The sequence below is a fragment of the Atractosteus spatula genome, chromosome 14 (genome assembly GCF_055471065.1).
Source record: "Atractosteus spatula isolate fAtrSpa1 chromosome 14, fAtrSpa1.hap1, whole genome shotgun sequence".
Classification (NCBI taxonomy): Eukaryota; Metazoa; Chordata; class Actinopteri; order Semionotiformes; family Lepisosteidae; genus Atractosteus; species Atractosteus spatula.
The window spans coordinates 30,492,943-30,520,469 of NC_142719.1; the positions used below are offsets into that span (position 1 = coordinate 30,492,943).

At 48.5% G+C, this 27,527-nt stretch overlaps 1 protein-coding gene across 4 annotated transcripts in view; it reads left to right on the forward strand.

Annotated features, from left to right (window-relative positions):
• Nucleotides 1-217: 217 nt before the first annotated feature.
• The window catches only part of ablim3 (actin binding LIM protein family, member 3), a 122,708-nt gene continuing 95,398 nt past the window's right edge, over nt 218-27,527 (forward strand). For 2 of the 4 annotated variants that reach the window (XM_088932498.1, XM_088932497.1), the window contains exons 1-2: nt 240-955; nt 22,129-22,269. In XM_088932498.1, coding sequence (XP_088788624.1) covers nt 943-955; nt 22,129-22,269 — 154 coding nt within the window. In that variant the 5' untranslated portion in view covers nt 240-942. Of the gene's footprint in view, nt 956-22,128; nt 22,270-27,527 lie in introns of all 4 variants that reach the window. The other 2 variants (XM_088932496.1, XM_088932495.1) reach the window with 2 other exon arrangements.

Below are 27,527 nucleotides of genomic sequence, written 5' to 3' on the forward strand. Positions count from 1 at the left end.
AAGAGAATAAAGAAGTCAGCGTTTCACTTAAACGACACAGCAGGATGAACAGGGCAATGATTCAATGATTCAGCCTAATCTACACATTATGATGACACCTATCCGAAGAAAACAATTACCAAGGCTCCCCAGTAGGTGGCGCACGATTTCTTTTTTCGTGGTGCTAAAATCTTCCTTTGAATTAAAAAAAAGGGGCAAAACACCCTCACGTTGTTTCCACTGACAACACATCTCTCTGTGCGTAACCGTAGTAAAACATGAAGGGCGCTTGATTTTTTTTTTCCCTGCGATCGACTGACACATTGACACCGACTCTCTTCAGATGTCAGGTCCGCGCCTCTGACGCCTCCTTAAACCGCAGACGAGGATCAGTTCCCACTGGCTATCATGTCAGTGGAATTGGCTCAAACTGAGAGTAGAGTACGGGGAGCCTGCCCGTAGACAGAGCGCTACAGATTTTTCGGGTCTACTTCAGACTCCCAGGAGAGCAGACGCGGAATGCGCCTACAATGCACCTCCATTGAAATCCGGAATTAATCGAATTTCCTCAAGCGGCACTGTCACGACAGCCCGGCTGAATGCAATCGGCTCCTGTACTTAGGGAACACCCTCGAATTCCACACCAACCCGCATCTCTTTTTCGCCTCGTCTGTGGATAAATCACACGGCGCAATTTCGGGACTGGGAACAGTCGAAGGCAGAAACGCGACATCTCGGGAGTGCGAGGTATTGCCGTAGACAGCGGTGGCTTTTTAAAAATTGCTACAAAAAAAATACTAAAACTGTGTCGAATGAGGAATACTGCAATGAAATAATTTCGCCTCCTGAAAAGATAACGGAGGAAAATACTTTCGTTTCACGAAATCTCCCCGTGTCTTTCTGAGGGAATAATATTTTCTCGGAGGCTCTCGCTCTCTCGGATGAGAAGCCAGTCTATGCATTATGAGCGGTGGAGGTAAGTCAACGGCACTGTGCCGCTTCCCTTGTTGTTAATGAATTCATGTGTGATAAGGAGAGAAATGAATGCCTGCAACATTGCAAGCAAGGAATTAAATACGAAGACACTCCTGAAACGAATACGGTGTTATTGGCATATTTAGCTGTCAGTAAGCTGCTTTGCTCTCTGGTCTAACGAAGTCGCCCGAGCTGGAGCGCTTTGGCGACCAAGCGCGTTTAAAGCAGAGCAGATTTTTTTTTTTTGAATGATTTATTTTTTTAGCTGGCGCTTCTTCACAAACGGTCTTTTGGGAAGGCTTGAGTTAGAGCTCGGGTCACTGGGAGACGACCGGGCGGCGAAGAGACGGGCCAGGTAGACGCAACGGCGGGTTCTCGTTTTCCACCTTTGCCGCGTCCCGTTTGTTGTTCTTTGCTCCCGGGTTTCTTAACCTTTGTCTGCGCGCACGTCGTGGCAGAGTGCCTGGGCCGTCGGGTTCGGGCTGCGGAGCCGACACGTGTAGGGTAAACGCCGGCTCCGAGCGGAGGGACCGCCGGCGCTGGCCGTGCGGGAGAGCGAGTGCGCAGGGGAAAGTTAGGACGCTGGTCACATCGCTGCCGAGGACGGTCAGCGCCTCACCTTCACCGAACAGCCTGCTGCCGCTGGGGGGGATATATTGTAGTACTGTAAATATTGTAATAGTGTGCTTGAGGAAGAGATGGCCGCATTATTTCCTTTCCAGGCATCCCCGTCATAACCCCAACCCTCCTACCTGTCACGGTTCATTCACCTGCTGGAATTGTGAATTGTCCCTACGGCTGCCGCCTGCAGTTTGAGCACTGTACCCGTTCCAGTAAAGCGCACTGCCGTGTGCCGTGTAATGGGGTCCGGGTTGTCTTTTCTAATGACTTTTAACAGTTGCGTTTGCGGGTTCTAAAATATGTATGCCGCTCCTCTGATGTGAGAGAGGCGGTTGAGCGGCGCTGTGTTGTGGAACCTTTCCCCCCGCCGCGATCTCTGTCGCCGGTCTGTCGAGTCAGTCCCCTCAGAGCGCTGGTCTTTTCACGGAAAATCGACTGGTGGTCGGTGTAGCACGCTGGGTGTCCTAATGAGCGCTCAGCACCGCACTAGGTTGAAATTCTTAGAGAGACCGATGTATTTTTTTTTAATTGTTTAGCGCCAGCTGTCCCTCGTCCGTCAACTACGAGGAAAAGCAGAGCGTCACTCCGTGTCTTATTTTCAGCGTCTGAAACTGCAGGCTGTTAACTGCCAGTTGCTGCGCTGCCTCTCTGCTTGGAGGGGTGCGTAGCTCCTCTGTTCTTCGCCCCTTTAATATTAATGTATTTAACTGCCGTTACTAATGGTCTCTGGTAATTTGAGTCAGGTGCTCTGAAATCAGTGCAGAGAAGAGCAACGCGAGGCATTCCAGGGCTTAAGTAATGTCCCACACTGACAGGCTGGAGGAACTGAGCTCCTCTAGTCTTGAATGGAAATAAGATAGAGATCGCTTTATTAACCATATACAACTTCTTGCATTAGGAATTTGTCTTTTTGCATACCCCCAACTTGCTCTCCATGAGACACACAGACAGGGAGAGAAGCTTGGGGTCAGAGCGCAGGGTCAGCCATTTATACGGTGCCTCTGGAGGAGTTGGGGTTAAGGGCCTTGCTCAGGGGCCCAACGGAGTAGGGTTCCTCTACTGGCTGCCGGATATGAACCGGCAACCTTCCAGCCACAGGCGCGGATCCTTAGCCACAGAGCCACCGCACTTGTAAAGTGTAGTTTACACTGAGAACGTAACATTGACTTGACTGACTTAGCACTTAACACTGAGAACAGGAGGCACTTCTTTACACAAAGGGTGGTGGGAGTGTGGAACAAGCTGCCCAGCCATGTGTTTAAAGCCGATATCCTGGCTTCCTTTAAGAAACAGCTGGATGAGATCCTGGGATCAATTACTAAAACCCAAATATAACCTTCTTCTGTTCTTAAAAAGCAAAGCGAAATCCTAGGTCAATACCAGTAATAAAATGCTGCATGGGGATTCTCCACATGGTGTCAATGAAACGTGCCCATTCCACCGTGTTCTCTCTGCCCTCTCTCCTTGGCTGCTGGGTGTCCCTGCCTGTTCCCCTACAGGGCTGTAACCCGACACCCCTCTGTCCTGCTTCCTTGGCTACACCGGCCATGGGCTTTGGCCCAGAACTGCCCCAGGGCACTTTGTCGGTGAGGTTGCCATGACGCGGGCAGCCCAGCCCCTCACTGTTTTGACGTACATCACAGCACAGACTCTGGGCAACCCACCCATTCCCAGGGTGCTCCACAGGCGGCAAAGACGCCAAACCTGCCTGGCAGCTGGCTGAACCAGCAAGCTGGCAGAGTCCTCTCCCCCTGCATGAAGGAGGAGTGCGAAGCTGGGGCTTCGACCGCAAAGAGACTTGTGTCCGAATCTGCTCGTCGCTGCTGTGCAGATTTCACTGCCCCTGACACACAAGCGCTGCTGGTTTTGTAAGAAGAGACGTTCAAGTACATGAATAGCTTACACCTGGAGCTGTTCTTTTCTGAATGAAATAATAATAATTGCTTACACTTTTATAGCGCTTTTCTGGACGCTCCACTCAAAGTGCTTTACAGGTAATGGGGACTCCCCTCCACCACCACCAGTGTGCAGCCCCACCTGGATGATGCGACAGCAGCCAGAGTACACCAGTATGCTCACCACACACTGAAGAGAACAGAGTGATGAAGCCAGTTCATAGCTGGGGATCATTAGGAGGCCATGACTGGTAAAGGCTAGGGGGAAATTTGGTCAGGATGCAGGGTTACACCCCTACTCTTTTCAAGAAACTCCCTGGGAGTTTTAATGACCACAGAGAGTCGGGACCTTGGTTTTACGTCATTTCCAGAGGATAGCCCTTTTTACAGTTTACACTATACTAGGGCATTGGGAACCACAAAGACCGCAGGATGAGCACCCCCTACTGGTCCCACTAACACCTCTTCCAGCAGGAGCCTCAGCTTTCCCAGGAGTCTCCCATCCAGGTACTGACTAGTACCTGCTGAGCTTCAGTGGGATGCCAGGGTGATATAGCTGCTGAAACAGGAACTGCAAATCCCACACAGGTGCACAGGAGCTACATCACACAACCGGAGTGTCTATCCCTTGGCAAAATACCTCACTGAGCTTTTTTGGCATTGGCATTGGGTGGCGGCAGCTCCCCCTCATTCAGGAGTTACTGCGCTGGTCCCTGGCAGCTGAGTACAGCGTGAGGCAGGTATCAGCTTGCACACCACCGCTGTGATGCAGCTGTCACCTGCGGGAAGACATGCAAATCCGCCACCGAGAGCACTGCTGCACTCCGCGGCACTTCATTCAACTCGGACTTTCTTGTCCCCCAGGGGAAAATGGCTCTCCAAGTCCAACACGACAATATGACATAACCAACCAATCAAACACACAAACATTGCCAATAAGGCATGCAGCACGCCAGTGCTTCAGGGGATCAGAGGCTTATTTTGCATTGTTGGAGAGTGAGATCGCAGAGAAGGGGAAAGATTTGCCGAGTCTGTCACCGTTCCACCTGAGGTCACAGAGGAGTCTCCCAGATGGGAGGAGTAAGAATTCACAGTGGAGGGGCTGAGACACGCTCCATAATTCTCTTAACCTTCTCTACAGCGCCCTGTTTGGCCAGCAGATTGAGGTGGATCTGATTTGACTCTAAGGCACAATTAATGTAATGAGTCTCGGAATCAACTTCTTAGCGAGAGCCTACTGCGTGTCACCATGGCCATGCCCCGACTAAATCTCTTTTCAATAATTAATGACTGCGGGCTTTTCAAAAAGGAGTCTCCCTCCATATTGAGGGCTGACTACAATATCAGCAGCAGATTGCTAATGTGTAACTAGAGGCTTTTTTTTATTGGAACCATAATCATGACGGTTTGCTGAAACTGAAGCATCTGCGTGTCCAGCCCTCTTTAACAGCGGTAAAAGATGAATTTTTAGGCTGCGTTTGGCCGAATGCAATAACATACAGCACTGTTTTAAAAAAAAAGGCCATCATGTGTTTGCATTGGTTCTGCTGCCCAGCTCCGAGGGCTGTATTTACAGCTTTAGGTACAACAATATTAAAGTCTGCACTGAAACTGCAACACATGCCCTCTATTCCTTGGGTTTGAAGTATTATATTATTCCCATGGAAAAGATTGGAATTTTTTTGATAAGCTATGGCGCTCTGTGGTGGTACTCTCTGTTAAACTGATCAAGTGAAGCTGGATCTCTCTGTACCAGGCTGCAGAAGGTGCTGAAAATTCTGATGATTTAAAGCTATATACTGTAGGCTGTGTCTATGACTTTAGCTCAATTTCTTGGCTGTTGTTTTCAATCTTCCTAAAGGAGAAAAGGTGAGATGCTGTCTGTGAAATCCTTTATCGACTCACCTGTTGCTCATCCGTATATGAACCCCAATCAGAATCATAACAGCGTCCCAGAACCTGAGGCCCCAATCACAGCCAGATGGCTGATGGAATCTGCCATTTTGTCAAACACATTGTGCTTTTGTACAAAGCTCCTCGTCTTCCACTGTTGATATTTTTACGAGATGCATTTAAAAAAAGGAATAAGGAATTATAATCTGTGAGCATTCAGTTTTATTATTGTTTAGCTACGGTACGGTGGCTTTACACCTAATGGCCAATCAGGACTTGTCTTCAAATATATTTTTACTGTATCTCTCCATTTAGTGCATATTGGCATTCCCATAAACTCCATCAATTTTTTTCAGGGCTGTGGACAGTTTTTTTTACAGAACGAATAAATACAACCTAGCCTCGGAATGCAGTGAAGCAATAGCATAGAAAAAGCAATGTTTCACACCATGAAAGAGATACTTGCCCCACAGCAAAAGAAATCCACAGTGTAATTTCATCTAGGCTATGCTTTTTGTAGATGGCTTTTTTTCTGTTTGCGTGGTCACTGCAGCATGAACTGACGTCAATTTTCCACACCGCTGGGTAAATAGGAACATATTCTCCTCCTAACCCTGACGTCTCTGGAGGTCAGCCGAATGGGTGCCTTGCAGTTCTTAATTGAGCGTGTGAACAGCCGGGAGCTGGGAAGCAGGTGACGGAAGAGTGCGAGTAAATACTTCTGAAAATCCAGGCCGAAAATGATCTTCCTCCGAACAACACCCTCTGTGGCAGCTTGTGTCGTTAGGTCTCTTTGAAAGTCAGCGCTGTTCGGTATTCAACACTTTCATCACAAACACTGGAAAACGCACAGCTGTGGAGCTCAGAATTGACACATTTTAGAAGCTCAGGCGGATGTGGCCAAGTTTACAGAGGGGCAGCTGGTCTCACATCTCTAACAAACCGACAGGCACAAATAGTATGAGGCACTAACCACAGCATCAGAAAGATAGATCGCCAGCAGCCACATCACCCTGCAAGTCACAACTGGCAGCCCCACTGTGTGAGCCTGGCCAGTACTTGGATGGGAGACTCCCGGGAAAAACTAAGGCTGGTGCTGGAAGCGGTGTTAGTGGGGCCAGCAGGGGGCGCTCACCCTGCGGTCTGTGTGGGGTCCGAATGCCCCAGTATAGAGATGGGACACTATACTGTAAACAGGCGCTGTCCTTCAGATGAGATGTAAAACTGAGGTCCTGACTCTCTGTGGTCATTAAAAATCCCAGGGAGTTTCTTGATAAGAGTAGGGGTGTAACCCCAGCATCCTGCCTAAATTTCGCCCTGGCCCTTACCAATTATGGCCTCCTAATAATCCCCATTTATGAACTGGCTTCATCACTCCTCCCCACTGAGAGCTGGTGTGTGGTGAGAGTACTGGCGCACTATGGCTGCTGTCACAATATCCAGGTGGGGCTACACACTGGCGGTGGTGGAGGAGAGTCCCCATTACCTGTAAAGTGCTTTGAGTGGAGTGTCCAGAAAAGCGCTATATAAGTGTAAGCAGTTATTACAGTATATCTATCTAAGGGTTTCTCTGCAAGCGCATCTCTGCAAATTGCAGAGAAAATAGGACAATAATTAGAAGGTCAATAGAGAACTTCAGGTCGTATTTTTTAAAAAGAGTAATCAGTAGCCAGGATTGCCGAGAGGACTTTGAGTCATATTTTTGTTTCCGAAAGGATAATGAGATATTATGGTGGCCGTTCCATCATCTCCAGGCGTCCCAAACCAACTCCTGAGAGCAATTCCTCGGCGGACAGTAGATCACAGGGCTTAATGACAGGCTGCATCAAACGGGCAGAACGCAGCCTGCGCGAGGGAGGAGAGTGCTGTGCACAGGTTTTATTCGTGTCTCCATGCCTGGCCTCATGCCATGACGCGGGTTTACAGCAGAAAGGGCTAAGGGTGGATTGTATCCAGGAACGAGTGTTCCCTGCAGGCGCGTTTTGTTCTGAATCAAAGTAACAGGAGCCACAGATCATTGCAACATTATGAACATGACTCTCGGGAGCCCGAGGAGGGGCTGGGAGCTTCGGGTGACAGGGAATGGTGGGGCCTTTTCCTGCTGGATTTAGATGAGGTGGGGGAGGGGGCGGTGGTGTTGGGGAGGTCAGCACGAGGTCAGGCCCAAGTAGCTGTGGATGTGGCAGTGCTGCGATGTTAACTTCACCTGCTAGGCTGGAGGGCCGGCCCATCAGAGGGAGAAAGCCGCATCTCTGTGGCCACAGCCACTCCCCCTCAGCAGCTGCTGTGCTCCCGGAGCGGAGGGTGTGACCTCCCTCGTCACCGTGTCCTGCGATATTCTGCACCCAGCTGCTAGCCGGTGAAATTCAAGGCCTACTGTACCTTGCTCTTCGCCAGCCCTTAGCATGCAAACTGAATTCACTGCAAAACTGAATCAAACTGACTTCTGTGCAAACTGAATCAAACTGAATCCAGTGCAAACTAAATCAAACTGAATCCAGTGCAAACAGAATTAAAGTGCCTTCGGTGCAAACTGAATTCAATGCAAACTGAATTAAACTGAATTCAATGTAAACTGAATTCAATGCAAACTGAATTGAAGTGAATCTAACTGAAGAGCATGCAATGTTTTTTTTTTTTGCTACCTGGCCCACTATCCTTGTTAAGCACACCTTAGAAGTCCAGACATTGTTTTGATCAAATTCATTGCGGCGTCACTGTATAGCATCTTAAGGTTACAGTAACTATTATTGTCTATCGTGTCTTTCATTGCCCACCATCTTAAGGTGCTGTACAATAGAGTAAAAGGCAGCTGGAGTATAACAGAGAATATGACAGGGTATGAAAGTGCTTGACTGGCTGGCAAGATCCCATACCGACGAGATTATTCCACAGGCCTGGAGAAACAGGTCTCCCAGCATTTCGCAGGGTTTGGGAATGTCAGAGCCTCAGACTAGGAACGGGAACGCCTGGAGAGCACAAACGAAGTGTAGTTGTGTGTATCCAGCCTTAAAGGAGTGCAGGAGCGACATTGTCCAGAGTCTTCTTCTGGAATGCACTGGGAGACCAGCTCAGGCAGGTGACACCAGGCTGGTGGGTTTTAACTTGTGGTTAAAATCCCAGCAGCGGTGAGCTGTGGACATGCTGTATCTCCGGCAGCCCAGCTCCACATCCTCCCCCCCCGCCACCTCCAGCGCTCCCCAGCTCCCCGCGGAGGACGGCGCGCTCCCCAGCTGTCACGTCCGCTGGAAACGTTTGCCTTCCAGGGTGCTTCCATGGAATTCGGTTGCTCTTCTGTGGAAACGGGCCCCAGAAGCAGGCGTCCCAGTCTGGAGAGAGGCCCTGTCTCCTGTCTCCTGTCTCCTGTCTCCTGTCGGGCGCTCGTGAGGTGGATAAAGACGTCTCTCACGTGTGAGGGGGAGGAGAGTGGGGGGGCAGCGTTCATAGCAGGCGCTCGTTTAAATTTCGACACGGGTCCGAGGAAAATCTTTAGCCTCCTCCGACATCCAGCAGTGCCCTCCCCTCCCCAGATGGAGAAGCACGTTCCAAACTCCAGCTGCAGCACTGTGCGTGCTAGACCGCTCTCCATCCAGAGCCGGGCAGAGGCTGGGGAGGAAAATGAAGGTTATTTAATGTGAGGGGAAGGCTCTGGGCGTTATTATGATGGGTTTTTTTTTACTTTCTACAGCTGCAACAGCTTCATTATTTCTCTTGCTATTAAAAAAATGATAGTTACTGACCCCTCCTCTCCCTCCCTTTTCAAAACAGTCTCGGCTGGAGTGGAGAGAATTCTCCCTCATTTGGTTTGTGTTTCAAAGGGAGACCTCCAGGGAGAAGACAGCATGCTGGAAACAAACTTAACAAACTGTCTGAAAGATTCAACTCACCCCAGCCGCTGTGCCCACTGCCCTCTGCCTTGCTGCACTGTGGGGGTGTCTGTCCTGAGGCTGGGGTGGGAAACACTTATCCAATCTCTCCTGGAGGAGAATCTCTCCTGGAGGAGGAGAAAAAATAAACACTGTCCCTTTTGTGGAGCAGAACTTGCTGTTCCCACGCAGTGACAACAAATTACCGTAATGATCAGGGCCGAGCAGAAACTCTTTCGCTTGCTCTCCAGGTCTCGCTTTTCGAGGGGAAAGTTCACTCGGTAGATGTACACCCAGGGGTCTGCTCATCGCTCAGGTCTGGCTGGCGAGGGCAGTCAGATCCTGCAGACATCAGCTCAAACGAGCCAGGGTTTGGAAACGCGGCAGTGCTTCCAGATCTTGCGGCCCTGAAATGTAATTTATTGTGCAGAATATTGTGCAAGCCGCAGTTCGTTCCCCCCCCCCCCCCCTGGAAAACATATTGTTTCAGCCTGCGCAAGCAGCACCCAAGCAGGAAATTAACTTTTTCGGTGCCAGTCGGGGAGCGATTGGTCCGCCTGATTTTTTCCGCAGGGGTGACACGGAGCAGTGAGAAATCCACAGCTGCACAGAGCCGAGCACGGTTCCAGGCCATTTCTCCTTTCTGGTAGTCAGGCAGAGTATTTTAGCACCTTGAGAATCCCCGCCACCACCCGGCTAATGACAGCCCATTCCCCATAGAGGTGCCTCTCTCACTGCCCTGCACTGCAAGGGCACCGCACACTCCACCAAGCAGAATGGGGGGAGAGGGCACGCCCTTGGCCAGGCCCCGCAGACTCATCTCAGGAGACACGAAAATAAGATTTTCTCTTTTCTCTTAACGGCGCGTTCATCTGATGAAGCAGGATTCTGAGTGCCTGCAGTGCCCCTCACAAGGGCATGAATGGGCTCTTGAAAGAGGGTGGCTTCTTTTTCGAGTCCTTTCAAGGAAGGGTGGAACCGAGAATAAAAGAAATCAAGGACTCGGAGATTGCAAAAGCTTTGAGAACGATCACCTGGGCCTGTCTGAATTTCTCCGATTTCCTGAAATGCTCGGAGGAATTCCTGCCGTGTCGGCTTGCGTGGGGAATTGCTGGGATTTTATTCAGGGATTTCGTTTTGCTGTTGTGACCGCTAGGGGTGCTTGATCTCCTTGTGAATTTCCAGTCCAGTTAAGTCACAGTTATCCCTGCTTCTACCTGTGCTGACCCCAAATTCCAGGGGTCGGTGCTGCTTTAACACGCTTCTGGGCACGATCCTCGTTGAAAAACATCTCAGGCCAGCCAACGGCTTGAGATTATGGTGGCGAAACAAGACTCGGGCAGCTCTGTTACTGCCAAGACGGATTGAATCCAGAGATTCTGCAGGAAAGCGTGATTCTGGAGAGCCAGCTCTTCCCTGCGATTTCCTTCCCCTTCTGGGAACAGTTTGGTCAGAGCTCCAAACTGTACTCACAGGCCGTTCGTTACCTTGCTTTGATCATTGCCATCCGTGCCGGCTCTACAACACACATCTGGGGCGTCTGTCCGTGTGGAGCCTGCATGTTCTCCCTGTGTTTGTGTGGGTGTCCTCCGGCTGCTCCGGTTTCCTCCCACAGTCCATAAACATGCTGGCAGGTTGAATAGCTTCTGGGACAATTGGCCCTGGTGTGATTGTGTGCATGCCGTGCGATGGACGTCCAGTCCGGGGTGTACCCTGCCTTGTGCCCATTGCTTGCCAGGTTAAGCTGCAGTTCCCCCTCTACCCTGGATTGGATCACATGGATAGAAACTGGATGGATAGATTAGACCAAGGTAGGTCCACAAGAAATAACATGACAGGGATCAACATCCCTGCCCAGCTTCTACAAGCCCACAGCATCAAACAGTGGACCCCGGTTCTGGATCAGAATCCGTCCAGCTGGGTCGTGACGTGGGCCACAAACCTCCTGCACCCCCCGGCTTGATTCGGCCGGGAAAGAGTCTCACACAGGTGTCGGAGTCGTTGTTCAGGGCTCGTCGTGTACCCATGAGTCATGCGGAGTGTGAGCGCTGTTGACGTGTGTCAACGCACACAAAGGGAGGAATGTGGAACAGTGTCAGCCAGGGTGCACTGCTGCCAAGAGCTGATCGAAAGGCCGTCTGTGTTCCCGAGGTGTGATGTCAGACATAATTAGCTGCACACTGTCATTAATCAGCTGGAAGACCGTCTTTTAAAAACAAACACACCTTCTTCTCATGAGCCTCGGTTGCCCTTCACTTCAGAGTGATCCAGTTCCGGATCTGGATGACTGTGTGTCGTTGGGTTTAAGTGGTCCACATTCACAGCTTTTCCCAGATTGTAAGGTGCTGGTGATTTAAAGAGACTTTCAAGAGACTTGGAAATGGGACTGACCAACGCTACAATGCAACACTTCAGTGTGTGGCGTTTGTGCACTCCTGAGAGTAACGTCTTTGTGTAACAGCCATGCCATCCCGAATGAAGCAGGCGCAGTGGAGCGTCCCTCCCCCCAGCCGAGTGGCTCACAGCAACCAACGTCCCGGAGTGGGAATGTTGAGATCCGAGTGGGAGCAGCGCCTCAGAAGAAGCGTGGCACGGAATCAGGAAGTATACAAGCCGATCCGACGGAGCTCTTTCCCCAACCTGTCCGAGGAACACGGGACGTGTCGCCCCTCCTCCTCCTCCTCCTCCTCCTCCTCCTCCTCCTCCTTCCCGACACTCTGGAGGAACTGGCACAGCAGGATGAGCCAGCTGTCAGAAGGTGTGAAAACACATCGCTGGATTCGGGAAACACCGCCAGGAAATGCTGATCAACATCACCCACAAAAAAAACCACCGCATGAAAATGACTGCTCTGCGGGATCTGAGCTCAGTTGCTCCAGACACTGCGAGTGCGCAGCAGAGGGACCCCAGAAGCTGTCTCACCTCTTTATTTGTTACAGGATTTATTTTTTTCCCATAGTTTTTTTTTCAGTTAATACATTACAGATTTTCTCATACAGTAGATGTATTAAATTGACTGAGAGAGCCCTTAAGATTCCTTTGTTGCGCACAGTCAAAGTCAGCCACACTCAATAAATCCCTTCTGCTACAAAGAAGTATCCGCGGTAATCCCTCTGTGCAGAGCACTCTCAGCAGTCATCAGTTTTTATTTGTTGGCAGGCAGGGCTCCGAGAACTCCCTCCTTCACGCGGTACGCCCATTCCAAATTCCACAGCAGGACAGGAATTTCATATCGCGATCATCGCTTGACTCTCCTTTGCCCGTCCGGTTTTTGGGACTCAAACTCGTCTTTCTCGCGGTCAGTCTTCCCGTATTAGGCGGATGCCAACTGTGACGTCCGGACTTGCACCCCGGCTCTGAAGCAAGGGAGATGATCTGACAGAGTGATCCCCCAGAGAGAGAATGCGAGACAACCCCCTTTAAAACATTCTTCGATATTTTGCATGCCTGGGCCTCTGTGAGCAGGGCTGGTTCACTCAGTCCAGTAATACTGTACGCTGTACTGCACCAGTCTGAGACACCTGAGACACGATCAGGAGTTGCAGTGTTTGTTACCAGTTATCAGTTTCCCTCTGCCAGTGTTTTCTTAACTTTTACTGTTATTGATAAGACTTAGTTTGGGAGAGAAGAAACCCATCTAGTCATTTAGTTTTAATCATTAATCTACGCTCACAATCTTCACAAACATGACCAAAACAGCTCAAGGTAAACTGTACAGGAGTCAGCATGAGGTGTTGTGACAGCTCATCCGTGTCATTTCCCAATCAGAGCTGATCGACTCCCTGTCAGATTATTTCTCAACTTTAACATCAGCTGTTCCTCCACACGCCCACAGAGCTGAAGACCGGTCAGTGTACCGGAGCCCACAGATCTGTCGGCTCAGCACAGACAGCCTGCAGTCTCAGTGGAAGATCAGCACAGACTGGTGTTTCTGTATAAACAGGGGGTCACTGAGTTAAAAGAGCAGCACAGGGCAGTAAGACTGAGGCTTTTGCACATCAGTGTTGTACCTACAGATATTTCTAATTGTGCACAGAGTCTGGGGTTCCCTTTCTATTCATAGCTCGTACACTCAGCATATCCCTGAAACCTGACCCCATCCTTTAGCCCAGTCAGGGACCTATTGCAGTGCACTAGGATGCTCAGTAGCCCCAGTCAAAACCACTACCCCTGCACTTGACTGTTCATACCCCATGTTCCTGTCGCCTCTCGACTGCTGCCAAAGCCCTGTCCTCCCTGTCAGGTCTAATCCCACATTATCCTTTGAGATATCAGCCATCCTCGCCAGCTCAAGAACCCGTTCAAATTAGCAGTGGGTTGAGGGCTTGCATGTTGTTGTGGTTTTTCCACGCGGTGGTGTGTCGTCACTCTGGCCGGGGGTCCCTGGGGCCGCAGGCAGAAGATGTGGCGGCTTCTAAAACACAAAGTCTACAGGAGAAAGCTCCTGCCAAAAGAGAGGGATCCCAGGACGCTGGTGAGCAGTCCCTCGCTGTTCGAGCGCACAGGCACATGTGCCCCTGTCGCATTTGCGTGCACAGCACATATTTCTGCCCCAGGGTCTTCAGCAGATTCTTCTTCTTTCATCTCGCGCTGCACGTGTCCCTCTCTCGTTTTCCACATTCAGAGGGAGCCCAGGAGAAATTCGGTGCCCCTGCGCTGTCCATCAGTGCACGTTTTTGTGTTTGTCAGGAATATTCCCTGTAAGCGCTTTCATGCTGCGCACTGGATTTGTTTTCGGCAGGAGAGGTTTGTGGAGTTTCCTGTACAGAATGATAGAGCAGCAGTCTAGAGTGAGTGTTTGTCATTTTCCTGACAGGAAAGCCAGGAGGGAACTTGATCCTAGACTATTGTAATCTATAATCCCACGTTGTTGTCACAGATGTGGCTCAGATGCTGTACAATCCCTATTCCAGTCAAGGCACTGGGATTCCAATCCCTACTCCAGTCAAGGCACTATGATTCCAATCCCTATTCCAGTCAAGGCACTACGATTCCAATCCCTACTCCAGTCAAGGCACTGGGATTCTGACCCCTATTTCAGTCAAGGCACTAGGGAGTCCAATCCCTACTCCAGTCAAAGCACTACGATTCCAATCCCTATTCCAGCCAAGGCACAGGGGAGTCCAGTCCCTACTCCAGTCAAGGCACTGGGATTCTGATCCCTACTCCCGTCAAGGCACTGGGATTCTGATCCCTACTCCCGTCAAGGCACTGGGATTCTGATCCCTATTCCAGTCAAGGCACTGGGATTCCAATCCCTACTCCAGTCAAGGCACTAGGATTCCAATCCCTACTCCAGTCAAGGCACTAAGGAATTCAGTCCTGGGCACTTGTCTTGATGGCACCGCTAGGCAGCTTTGAGGTGCAGATTCGGTTCCCACCATTCATAAAACGACAAAAGGTTTTGTGTGTGTGTACAGTGTGCCTGTGCCCGAGCCTTCTCTCTTGTAATTTGGGGGAGGATAATCATTTTGACTACAACAAAGCAGAAGCAAAACTTATTTTTTTTTATCTTTTTTCATGACTGAAAAGAAATTGCAGTGTTTGTGGTGTGAAACATGGCTTTATTAATCCTAGTAAAAGGAGTTATCAGACTGTCCGTCACTGCTTTGAGCATGCAAACAATTGATGGCTATACACACTAGACAGTTTATTCTTTTCTTAGCCAGACCCAACCTCCTATCTCCCTAATTGCAGTAAAAAGGTCAGTGAACCTTTGATGGCTGTAGAGCATTTAAAAGTACCTTCTAGACAGTCATAGCAGTGACTTGAGGGCTGATGTTTTTGTAAGCAAAAGAAAAGCTCAGACCTTATTCTGGAGTGACCTCGTGTCGGGACCTAAAAGCCCTGGTGTTTTTCCCAGATGGGATTGTGCGCTCCAGCCAATCTCCGATGTGGTGCTCGGAGAGGGGAATCTATAGGTGCCGAAGGTGCTCCTCGGGCACGGATCCTTCTTCCCCGGATTAAAGTCTAACGGGATTATTCTGCATAATTAGATTACCCCTTAGCCAGCTGCCAGTAGTTCTGGAACTATGAGCTGGATTGCCATTTGCAAGCGTGGAAAGGCTTTGGAAAATGACTGAAAGAAAGAAGAGGGACAAGGGGAGAGAGGTGTCGTACTCCAAGGATAGAGCCAGGGATGTATTAGACCACAGAATTGCCTGGTCCATGGCAGGTAAAGATGTCCTGTATGTTTTAGCAGTATGTACTGTAATTTGAGTTTAATTTCATTTTATGTCAATTTCAATATGAAGTGGGAAAAATGCCTTATAGTTAAAATAAGCAGCTTGGAGATCAGGAAGTAAAGACAGGTCTTTTGCCTGTTAGAAAAAGATATTAGAGAGCTTTTGAGTCATACTCTTTGGTTTTCATCCTAAGTGCTTCTCACACAATAGGGGACCCACTTAATCCCCACTGAAGTGCCCAACCACCTGAGTGCATCTGCAGCCCCACGACACACAGATCAGGGGAGGAGAGAGAAACTGTACAAGACCAGAATGGGGTTCAGTCCTCCTGCAGCCCCACGACACACAGATCAGGGGAGGAGAGAGAAACTGTACAAGACCAGAGTGGGGTTCAGTCCTCCTGCAGCCCCACGACACACAGATCAGGGGAGGAGAGAGAAACTGTACAAGACCAGAGTGGGGTTCAGTCCTCCTGCAGCCCCACGACACACAGATCAGGGGAGGAGAGAGAAACTGTACAAGACCAGAGTGGGGTTCAGTCCTCCTGCAGCCCCACGACACACAGATCAGGGGAGGAGAGAGACACTGTACAAGACCAGAGTGGGGTTCAGTCCTCCTGCAGCCCCACGACACACAGATCAGGGGAGGAGAGAGAAACTGTACAAGACCAGAGTGGGGTTCAGTCCTCCTGCAGCCCCACGACACACAGATCAGGGGAGGAGAGAGAAACTGGACAAGACCAGAGTGGGGTTCAGTCCTCCTGCAGCCCCTCGACACACAGATCAGGGGAGGAGAGAGAAGCTGTACAAGACCAGAGTGGGGTTCAGTCCTCCTGCAGCCCCACGACACACAGATCAGGGGAGGAGAGAGAAACTGTACAAGACCAGAGTGGGGTTCAGTCCTCCCGCAGCCCCACGACACACAGATCAGGGGAGGAGAGAGAAACTGTACAAGACCAGAGTGGGGTTCAGTCCTCCTGCAGCCCCACGACACACAGATCAGGGGAGGAGAGAGAAACTGCTTCATCAGCTGAATTAAGCTGTGATTTCAGAGAGGACAGGTCAGGGGATGAAGGTCACTGTTATCACAAGAAGGTTTTGCTGTCAACAGAAGCGACAGGATGCAGGATGCAGAGAAATCAGACTGGAACAGAAAAACCTGACAGGAGGCAAAAGAGATGCAAGTGAAGTTCATGCTGGGACATCTTCAGATCCTCTTGGGATCAGAGGAAGCCCTGAATTATAGATGATTACGAAATCCCACTTGATCTCAGCAGGCAAGGCCTTTTAAAGCAGCTAAGAGAGAAAGCATCCCTCCTGATGCCTGCGTGTGTTTGACCGTGTGCTCTCGTTAAGAAAGAAGCAGAGGTTGCTGTTTTTTCCTGTCCTGGCAGTGAGAGTGTGTACCCTGTGGGCACGTGCCTTTCTCTGAAGACCGTTCCAGCAGTCGCTGCCCTGGTCCTGCCTGGAGACCAGACAGACTTTTTATTGATTTTGTGCTTTGCTCTGCTCAGCATCCTCTGAGGAGGGAGTTACAGCATATTCCTGGCAGGAAGAATTATTAGACTGTAAAGACTGGAAATCAGCACCTAAACAGCAAGTATCCTGGGTTCATTGCCAAGTGTTATTTTGTGCACAGATTTCTCATTAGAGTCATGACCCTCTCGCCAGCTCAGTTGTGTGGTTTTTTCATCTTTGTGTAATACAGAAACTACCCACTCTTACATCCATTTTCTAAAAGCTTTATCCAGTACAGGGCTGGGGGGGAGGGGGGGGGGTCTATGCAGGCAGAGCAATGGGTGTAAATTAGGTTTTTAGGTATTTAGGTAATTATGTAAATTAGGTAGACCCTGGATGGGACACTAGTTCATCACAGGGTGGACATACAGTACACAGACACTCTCACACCAGGGCCAGTTAGACGCCAATTAACCTATCGGTATGTCTTTGGACTGTGGGAGGAAAACAGTGCACCCAGAGGAACCCCACGCAAACTTGGGGAGAACATGCAAACTCCACATAGACAGCACCCCAGGTCTGGAATTCAACCCAGGGCCCCAGCCCAGCAAGGCAGCAATTTCAACTGCTGTGCCACTGTGCCGCCCAACAGGCAAGACGAGAAAGACAAAAAAAAAATCCAATGCAAAACTATCACCTAGAAATAGAAGTTAACAGGTTGGAAGAAAAAAATGACATATTGAAATTCAAAAAGCACCATTCGAAATGCTCCTAGACTGTGCGCTTGCTGTGTGCTCGGATGTGTAGGTAAGCTCTGCTTCATCCTCGCAGATGCATTTTGCTTTCCCGGTGTGACTCGCACCCGTAGCACCGTGAGACTCACAGCTTAGTCAGCACATTGAAGATCAGGCCCATTAAAATGCTGAGGAAGAAAGGGCCTGTGACATCATTCTGAGCCATACGAGCGAGTTAAGGCTCAACACAGAGTCTCCTGCCACCCCTGCAGCTAGACAGCATGGTCCCGAGATGGGATTATTAAAGCACCTGAATTTCTCCACCAAGCAGGATGTTATAAGCTCCCGGAGAACGGTTCTCTTTAATAAGACTGCCGTGTTTTTCTTTTTTTGTCTGCGATAGTGAATCTTTTAATTCCATTGACAAGTTTTGAAAGCAGTGTGGGTCTCATCTTCTGATGCAGCTAATGCAACATTTCAGAACTTTGATGCGGGCTCTACCAGGAAAAGGTTAATTTTCCGTATGCATGCCAATCTATTACAATTAGCTTCACAAGGCCACCTGTCCGAAATCAGGATTTTAATTATTTTCCTGATGTGATTCTGGGTGGTTTGTTGTCTAATCTCTTGCACTGACACCGTGGCCTTAATTAGAGAGCGTTCGACTAAGCAGACAGCTTGAAACAGCATGGTTACTGTCAGCAGTTACCTTCAGTGTCCTTAAGAAATGAATCCAGTACAGCAATACTGGAAATGCTTTAAGGTGTGTGGCAAGCAGAGGATATTTCTTGTATAGCCGTGAAATATCTGCAGCTCGGAGCCACTCAGACACACAGAAATGGTGGAATTATAACCTGGGACTATCATTATCATATGGAAAAGAGCTTCTGCTTATTCTGAATCACAAATGTCCAATTACTTACTCTTTGGCTAGAAATGCCTTTTTTGATCTTTTTCCTCCGTGTCAAAGCAAGCCTGGAGATTTTGTGAAGATGCTGGAGGGCCTGGACCTGATTGCTTCTCCGTTGGCGTGGGACCTGGTTTTGATATCTCGTTATCAGCAGAGGGTGCCCCGCTGTATTTAAGCACAGTGCATGGAAAAATGGCCTTAGTGTAGGGCTCTGTCTCATGTCTCCTCTGCTATTTTAATTGCTCTGATATGGTCATAGAATAGGGATGGGCAACTCCAGTCCTGCAGTGGCTACAGGGTCCAGTTTGTTCTGAACGACGTCATCGCCGTTATTACGTGGATAAGAAGCCAGACCCCTTGTGCTTTCAGGTCTTCATCAGTTGCTAGTCGAAACACACCTGTAGGACCAGCAGGACTGAAGCCCCTAATGTTAGGGGCAGGTGGATGGATAATGGAACACTTTTCGGGGCTATGGCGTCTTTTCAGAGCCACTGCTGCTGGGAATTCTGGGAATGAAAATGAATCAGACTCCCAGTTCCTGTTTTTTTGGATATGTAGCAGTTTAAATACCTTAACATTTGGTTTGTGGTACAGTAATGCTGAACATAATGTGATGAAGAGAAAACCTGTTGGTAATAGCGTTTATCAGTTCTTCTAAGTTAAAATTTACCATTAAGAGCACAGAAAGGGAACGGTTACCAAGTCACGCTCTTACAGTAGTTTAAACAAACCAGTGGCAACGAAAGCCCTGAATCTAACTGCCTCCTTTCAGTGTTTTTATTACAGGTCTATAATCATTTATTTGCTGATAATTACATGAAGTTCTGTTAATAATCAGGGCGTTCATTCCGTTCTTAAAATAGGTTGTATGTGATGTTCGAGCTTCTTTAATGATATTAATGAATATATATAAAGTTCAACAGCAGCAGGTTACAATGTGAATTTGCGGATTTAAACTTTTATGTTTCAGTTACAGATAAGATGTTGTGTTAGAAGAGAATATTTTTTCCGTAATACTAAATCGCATTTTTAGTTTAAATACACAAGGGGCAACAAAAAAAGCACTGAAACTAACTACTGTATCTCCTCTCAATATTTTTACATTGCAGTTACGGTGATCACATTCTTGTATCCCTGGCAATCATAATACATAAACTAACTTTGATTTTCTGTACACAAAAGGGAAAATAAGAATAATTGACAAACAGCCAGAGCTAATAAAAATTCCTTCCCTCACCAGCATTTCGATCAATAAATAGGCAGATCGATGGACAGTTGTAAATGGTAAAGCAAGTTACGTTCCTGCATCTTCTTCCCCACGAGAGAAGGTTTGACAAAAAGAAATGCTTCCCAGCAGCCCCAGCAGAAGGAACTGTCCATTTTCATTTATTATTCATGCATTTCAGCAGGCAGCCCTGGTAGCCTGGCAGTGTGTACCTGAGGCCTTTCGTTAAGGTTTGCAGAATGGGTATTGAAGTGACTCTCGCCAGGCCTTAACAGCAGCCATAGCGCCTCAGATTTTCCTTTAGTTTCAGTCTATGAACAGGCTTTTCTCTCTCTCTCTCTCTTTCTAATCCCTTGTTTCTAAAAAAAAGCATTTCATTTTGATGAGCAGATGGATGAAAGCCGGGGTGGGCAAGCCCTGTGCTGGAGGGCCTGTTGGTGTGTTTGCAGGTCTTCCGGGTCTCCCTCAAGCAGCAGCACCTGAAGAGCTGGGAGAGCTTGATAAATAGGAACCATTAAGCCAATAATGAGCCCATCTAGGGTAAGAGCCGGGTTGGAATGAAAACCTGCACCGGCACTCCGGGACCAGGATTGCCCACCCCTGGCTGAAAGCATGCACAGCTGACAGACACTATAGAGAGGCTGAAGTAAACAGTGAATCCTATCAGTGAGGATGTGTTTATGAAGCAATGCTATATTTTGCTTTACTTTCTGAAAAGGAAAGTCCTGGCAGCTTAGCACTGCCTGCCTGCCTTATAGACATTTGTTTAATCAGGCTGACAGTCTGACTGGGAAACAGACTCTGCTTTTCTGGGCAGGAAGGCCAAGGAGATGTATGGGTAAAGCCCACAATGTCATCTTTTACTTCAAATGCTTCCCTGATCAAAGATACAAATACACTTCATAAACATTTTAATAAACATTGACGATCCTGTTCTGAGGCAGATATTTAAGAGGTTCAATACTGAAGTAGTTCAAGTAGGGAGCTGCGTCAGCATGCGTAGGCTGCAAAAGGAACAAGTAAAGGTGTATTCCAGGCTGAAAAGAGAAGAAGAGAAACACGACGTTTCGGCGAAGGAGGCCCCACAGCTGAAACGTTGTGTTTCTTTTCTTCTCTTTTCAGCATGGAATAACCCATGGCTTGTGGAAAGCTTGTTGCTCACTCCCACCACCCTCTGGGTAAATACGTTGTGGTTCTGACACAAATAATAAGTCTTGACACAGGATCTGCCAGAGGGATAAGCACATCTGGAGTGTGTATTGGGGAGTCAGGGATAAGAAGCTTGTCCCAGGCTCGTCTTCAGGGACACAACTCAGGAATGTGTATAGGGGAGACAGGAGTACAATACATATCTTCTTTACGTTATGTAGCTATAATTTATCTGTTTATGAGCACTGTACAGGCTTAGGCTTGAAAAATGAACTCAGTGCAAAAACCAGAGAGAAACACATGACGTCACACCCTGCTCTCCTGGTGACGCCTCATGTACTGACGCACGTTGCCGGTGTAGACTGCAGCTTTAGTGTCAAAAGCACAGTTTGTGTAGATCTGCGATAGCTGCTACAACTTTGACATTGTGGACCCCAAAAAAACAGACATATCAGATAAAAGGAAGCTGCACCAGACAAAAGCTGTGGACAACGTTAAGAACAGCTTTTACAACTGTACATGTTTACAGTTTAGAACTGTACATGTGTGAGACTCTTCCGATGATTTCCTTTAGAATCTGTCCAAGGTGGAGTCTTACAGAGTGCCGCGTCTGGGTCGAAATTTTGGCTGTGCATGATGAGTTGGATGGGGTTTGATACTGACACCCAGAATGAACCTCCACACATGTTGCGGGAAAAAAAATGTTGCAAAAAGTTTTGGCAGCGCTGAGCCTTCTCAAGTGTTCTCAAGGCACGAAAACGCCAGCCTGAAGAGGTAACACACGGTTGTCAGAAATCAGCTATTCCTGGACTGCAGTGTACTTTGAGTCAGCTTGGGTCTGTATAGGAACAAATATTAAAAAGATTTTCTCTAGGTGATGACTCTTAGGAACAGCACTGCTGTAGGAATGTTTTCAAATGAAGCAGTCATTTTCTCCTGTTTGCCCTATAGATGTTTGCGAATTATGGAAGCCACCTAAGTATTGTCAATCCGTCTTTGGGAATCTCTATTGTACTATGCACAGACATTTCATGGGTAAAATTGACAGCATTACCATTTTTATGACAAAAGGCTCACATTCTAAGATGGCTACACTCTTGCTGACGCATTGCAAAAGTATTTTATTTCTATGAATGTCTTCATTGTAATGGGTGGGCAAAGGAATGATAGTTGCAGCTGGGTTATTTCATGATTCTGATTTTTAATTGCTTTTCTCCTGTCCTCCTTGTGTTTCTTCAGCAGCGCCCTATCAACAGAGCTCGTACAGTGGAGGCCGCAGCACTTCGGCCATTCACTGCTTCCGCTGCCGAGACGTGTGTAAGGGGGAGGTGGTGAGGGTGCAGAATGTCCACTTCCACGTCAAGTGTTTCACCTGCCAAGGTAGGACCCCTGGTTTCTTTCCTGTGGCACTAGAATTGTCATACCTCAGTGTGCCAGGCAGGACCCCTGGCCCCTTTCTTATGGCACTAGAATGGTCATGACTCTGCATACAGGTAGGACGCCTGGCCCATTTCCTGTGACACTAACATGGTCATGACTACATACAGGTAGGACGCCTGGCCCCTTTCCTGTGATACTAAAATGGTCTTGACTATATATGGGTAGGACCCCTGGCCCCTTTCCTGTGACACTAGAATAGTCTTGACTCTATGTGCCAGGCAGGATCCCTTGCTCTTTTCCTATGGCACTAGAATGGTTATGACTGCCTACAGGTAAGACCCCTGGGCCATTTCTTGGTTCACTAGAATGGTCACGACTACATACAGGTAGGACCTGTGGCCTCTTTTATATGGCATTAGCATGGTCATGACTCTGCATGCTAGGTAGGGCACCTGCCCCCTTTCCTGTGGCACTAGAATGGTCATGACTCAGCTTCAGGTTGTCGTTGGCTCCCTGTGCTCTGGTATTTGGTCAGCGAGATGCTGCTGGGGCTGGATCAGCTTTATTTGGCCAGGGTTCACTTGGCTCTCAGCTTAGCAGTAACCCTGCCAGACGCCTGCAAGTTTTCAGCAACATCACAGAGAGATTTTGTAGCATTTAATATTCATACACTTGGTCATTCCCACACCAGTTAATGGCACATACGGATGCAGAGAAGTGATTGTAATCAATTTCCGAAACAATATACAGTATGATTCAGACCAGGTCAATCAATTCAAGCAGTAATGCCCAATTTCCTGTCCATTGTGTTTATCTTGTTTGTGGCAAATGCTTCACTCTTCTAGTTAAGACTACTGATTCTCCTTTCATTGAGGCAGCAGTTTCCTTTTAATAGACTCCCGAGTCCTTACATTAGCCCAGGTATCCAAGGTCAGCTTCTGCACTAATGGTTCTTAATTAATTGGGGATTTGTCGTGGGTTTAAAACGGTTCAGCTGTTCAACTTCTTTGCACTTTCAGAACCAGGAGCAGCAGCTTAGTGAGGACTGTGTGTATTAGGAGGACAGAGAGGCAGAATAAAAGAGACTCAAAGGAGATTTAGGATTAGAAAGGTGAAGGTCGGGTTTGTGATTTGACGAAAAAAAAAGAACAACACTGACTTCCTTCATTCGTGCGATATCACACATCATGAAATCTTGTGATCGATTTAAGTGGCACAGGATACGTGTGCAAATAAATGGGCATGATGCCGAAGCTGCTGGTGTTACTGTAGCTTGGCAGTTTCCTCTTGCATGCTGCCTCTGTGAGTTTCTCTGTGAGTGCACGGCGTACGGGTGTATGCTGTATGCCAATTTTGTCCCAGTGGGGAAAGCTGCAGCCTCCTGGACTCCAAGATAGAAAAACGATGATGGGCATCTGGAGGCTGTATAACAGGTCTAGACAAAAGGGGTTTTTAAAAAACGACATTGGTATTCCATGCTCCAAGTGTTGGCACAACGTGAGCAGCGATTGAATCCCTACCGTCCGGAACATAACTTTTGGTCAATAATGGCTTTTGGGCCCGAGAGCAGCCATCCTATTGGTCCTTGTAAAACAGGTGTGCTTTTTTCATTTAGTGCCACTAATGACAACATTAATCATCTGCAGATCCCCTGACTCTCTCCGAGAATAAGTCGCATAACAAGTGTGCGCCAGGGGAAAGGTTTTGTAGTTTTTTTCTCTCTCTCTCTCTGAACGGTATTTAACTCCCCAGTATCAGGCGTAAACAAACATGTGCCATGCCCTCTGTGTGTTTTGAAACAAATGGGTGGTAAGGAAGCTCTGCAAAATCACAAGTTGTTCGGGCTGCAAAGCATGCCGAGGAGAACTCCTAGTCTGTGTTTTATTCCTGAGGAGGACTCGTCCCTGTTGAAAAGGCTCCACCTCTGCCCGCCCCTCTCTGGAATCGGCAGCCTCCGTTCACACACGTGTTTTGCTGTGTTGCATGAGAGGGTTGCTGTGGCAACCCTGCGAAGGGGCATCCTCCCCTGGGTGGTGGTATTCTCAGCAACACATTCCAGACAGCAGCCAATGGGAACTCCTCCTGCCGGGCGCCGAAAACAGGGGGAGGGGGGGTCCGTGTCCTTCCCACTATTGTGACATCATGAGCTCCATGGCAGGATGAAGCCCAGAGCGCCAGCGGCAGAACTTAACAGAAGTCACACGGTCTCTCCCCCTCGCTGCCTCATTCTGCCACCCTTAGCGCCCTCCTCTCCGCAGATTTTAAAGGAGGGGGGCACAGGGAAACACCTTTCTGGGCTCGCTTTCAGAGGCCTGTGCGGTTTGCTGGCGGCACCATGTCACTTACAGTATGTCCTTCATGTCTTGTTAGGCTTGTTCCCACAATGCATTGTGGGATGGGTGTCCTTCCCACTATGGTGACATCATGAGCTCCTTGACGAGATGGAGCCCAGAGTCCCAGCAGCAGAACCTAACGGAAGTCCCCTCTGCTTTGCCAATGGGGAGGAAACAGCACACGAGCTGGCCCTCCTGAGCCAACCGCTTGACTGCAGGCGCTTGCTGTTTCCAGGGTCGCTTGGTGTCCGGGGCCTTAGCTGGCCATTATCGGACCTGCATCTGCGACAGGGCTCACGCACTGAGCCGGTTCCAGAAGTGACGTCGCCCCTCTGAAACCTAGACAGCACAGAGCTGCGCTGCAGCCGCGGATCCCGTCTTTCCGCATGGCGGAGTTGTCCGCTGTCCAGAGAGTCCGTTGTCCAATGCTCGTCAGCCATCATTAGACACACTCCCTGGCTGTCTCAGGCGAGAAGACAGCACTAATGGGAAGCTGTCAATGGGTTATACAGGGGTTCACGGCAGACCAATGCGATGCTCTTGAGCTTGCTCTGGAACTTACGTCTGCAACGGAGCGGGCCAGGAAATGAAAACTGCTGATTGCGGCCTGTGTTGTTGGGCCACACCTGTCACAGCCCTGGTCTGTGAAATCAGAATAATAATAATTGCTTACACTTATATAGCGCTTTTCTGGACACTCCACTCAAAGCTCTTTACAGGTAATGGGGACTCCCCTCCACCACCACCAGTGTGCAGCCCCACCTTGATGATGCGACAGCAGCCATAGTGCGCCAGAACACTCACCACACATCAGCTATTAGTGGGAAGGAGAACAGAGTGATGAAGCCAGTTCATAGATGAGGATTATTAGGGGGCCATGATTGGTAAGGGCCAATGGGAAATTTGGCCAGGATGCCGGGGTTACACCCCTACTCTTTTTGTGAAACACCCTGGGATTTTTAATGACCACAGAGAGTCAGGACCTTGGTTTTACATCTCATCCGAAGGACGGCTCCTGTTTACAGTATAGTGTCCCCGTCACTATAATGGGGCATGAGGACCCACACCGACTGCAGGGTGAGCACCCCCTGCTGGCCCCACTAACACCTCTTCCAGCAGCAACCTTAGTTTTTCCCAGGAGGTCTCCCATCCAGGTACTGACCAGGCTCACACCTGCTGAGCTTCAGTGGGCTACCAGCTGTGTGGATTTATTGATTTATGGAATTCATTTATTTCTCTAAAGTCCTTGATTTCTCCTATTCGCAAAGAACATAAGAAAGCTTACAAATGAAAGGAGGCCAGTCGGTTGCTCAGGCCCTTTTAGAAGTTAGTAGTTAATTAAGTTACAGTAAGTACCTCATCTACCCGTCACTTGATAGAAATCAGCTTCTTCCCAAGTTACTGAAAAATAAAACTGACTGAGTCGTATTGCAGCATGAGCAATAATTGATGGCACATTTTTTCTGTAGCGCAGAATTTCTCTGCAGCGTGTGAGAGGCAACAGGAGGGAGGAGAACGGGAAGTTTCATCACAATGGGCTTCCAGCACGAAATATCTGACTGTTAAGGAAATAAGTTGAATTTTAAAGTCACCTGTGACTGTTGGTACATTCTGTGCTAGGAACTTCATTCAAAACTCTTAAAGCACTTAATTCAATAGGAAATGTGTATGCATTAAATTGTAATGTTCTCTTTGACTTTTTTTCTCAAATAATAGTGCGGAGCTTTGTGTTCTGTAAGATTCTTTCCATTGTGTCCAAAGAATACATTTGCTGTCTGAAAAAAAAAAACTTTTTCTGTGGTATGTATTGTGTGAATTTGTGCACACTCTGCAGAATGAGTTCTGTTATCAGTATCTAAATAGGCGAAGCATAATGAGGTTTTATTCCCTCGAAAAATACAGGAAAGGTCTGTTGAGTCTGTTTTTATTTCTTAAACTGGATATTATATTGAGCTTGGCTCCACATTTGTAGTTCCCAGCAGCTGGTTTTTGATGGGTTAATTAAATTAAATTAGACTGATTGGGTTCTTGTTTCAGATCAGGGGTTACAGATTCCTGGACTCAGATCCAGCTGAGCTCCAAGTTAGTTCATTGACCACTTAATAGAAGACACTGTTACTGGAATAATGCCATTTCAATTACAGCACACTGGTTAGGAACTGAGCTGTTAGAACACGGGCAGGGTTTCCACTTCTGATCTGTTGTAAGTCACTTAAAATCACCAGTTTCTGAGCAGATACAAATCTTGACAAAATTCCAGTTGGGCAATCTGTCTGCGCACTGAAGTATTCATTTTAGCACCTGATTGCTCATCGAGGACAAACACCAGGGGGTGTGGATTCTGAGGACTGGAATGGGGAAGCTCATTTCTAGGGCCGTGCTCACATATGTACACACACACATGCACTTTCAGGCATACACACTATGTGCATCGGCGTGCACACACAGTCACAAGCACACTGGCACACTCGCACCGCACACAAATGCACACACACAAACACACATGCGGACGTACTGTACATCCAAGCACGCTCACCAGCACACGTGCGCAGTCACACGCACGCCAGCACGCTCGCACACACACATACTCACACGAGCACACACATGCAGACGTACACCCAAGCATGCACACTGGCACACGTGCACAGTCACAAGCATGCCAGCACACTTGCACATACACATGCACACTCATGCTCACAAATACAGGAGACAGCAGGTGGCTGCCTGGGGTATCGGGTGGCTCTGTTCTGGAGAAATCCAGTGCGCGTTGCTCTTCTGTCTGTTGCAGGACACAAACAATGGGCTTGTTGTGAAAGGTACATGCCTGCAGACACTGCAGTTTCAACCACTATTGTGGGATACTGCCTCACCAGCCTGTTTTCCAGCCTTCATTGTTAATTGTCACAGGCCTGTCCTAGGATCTGC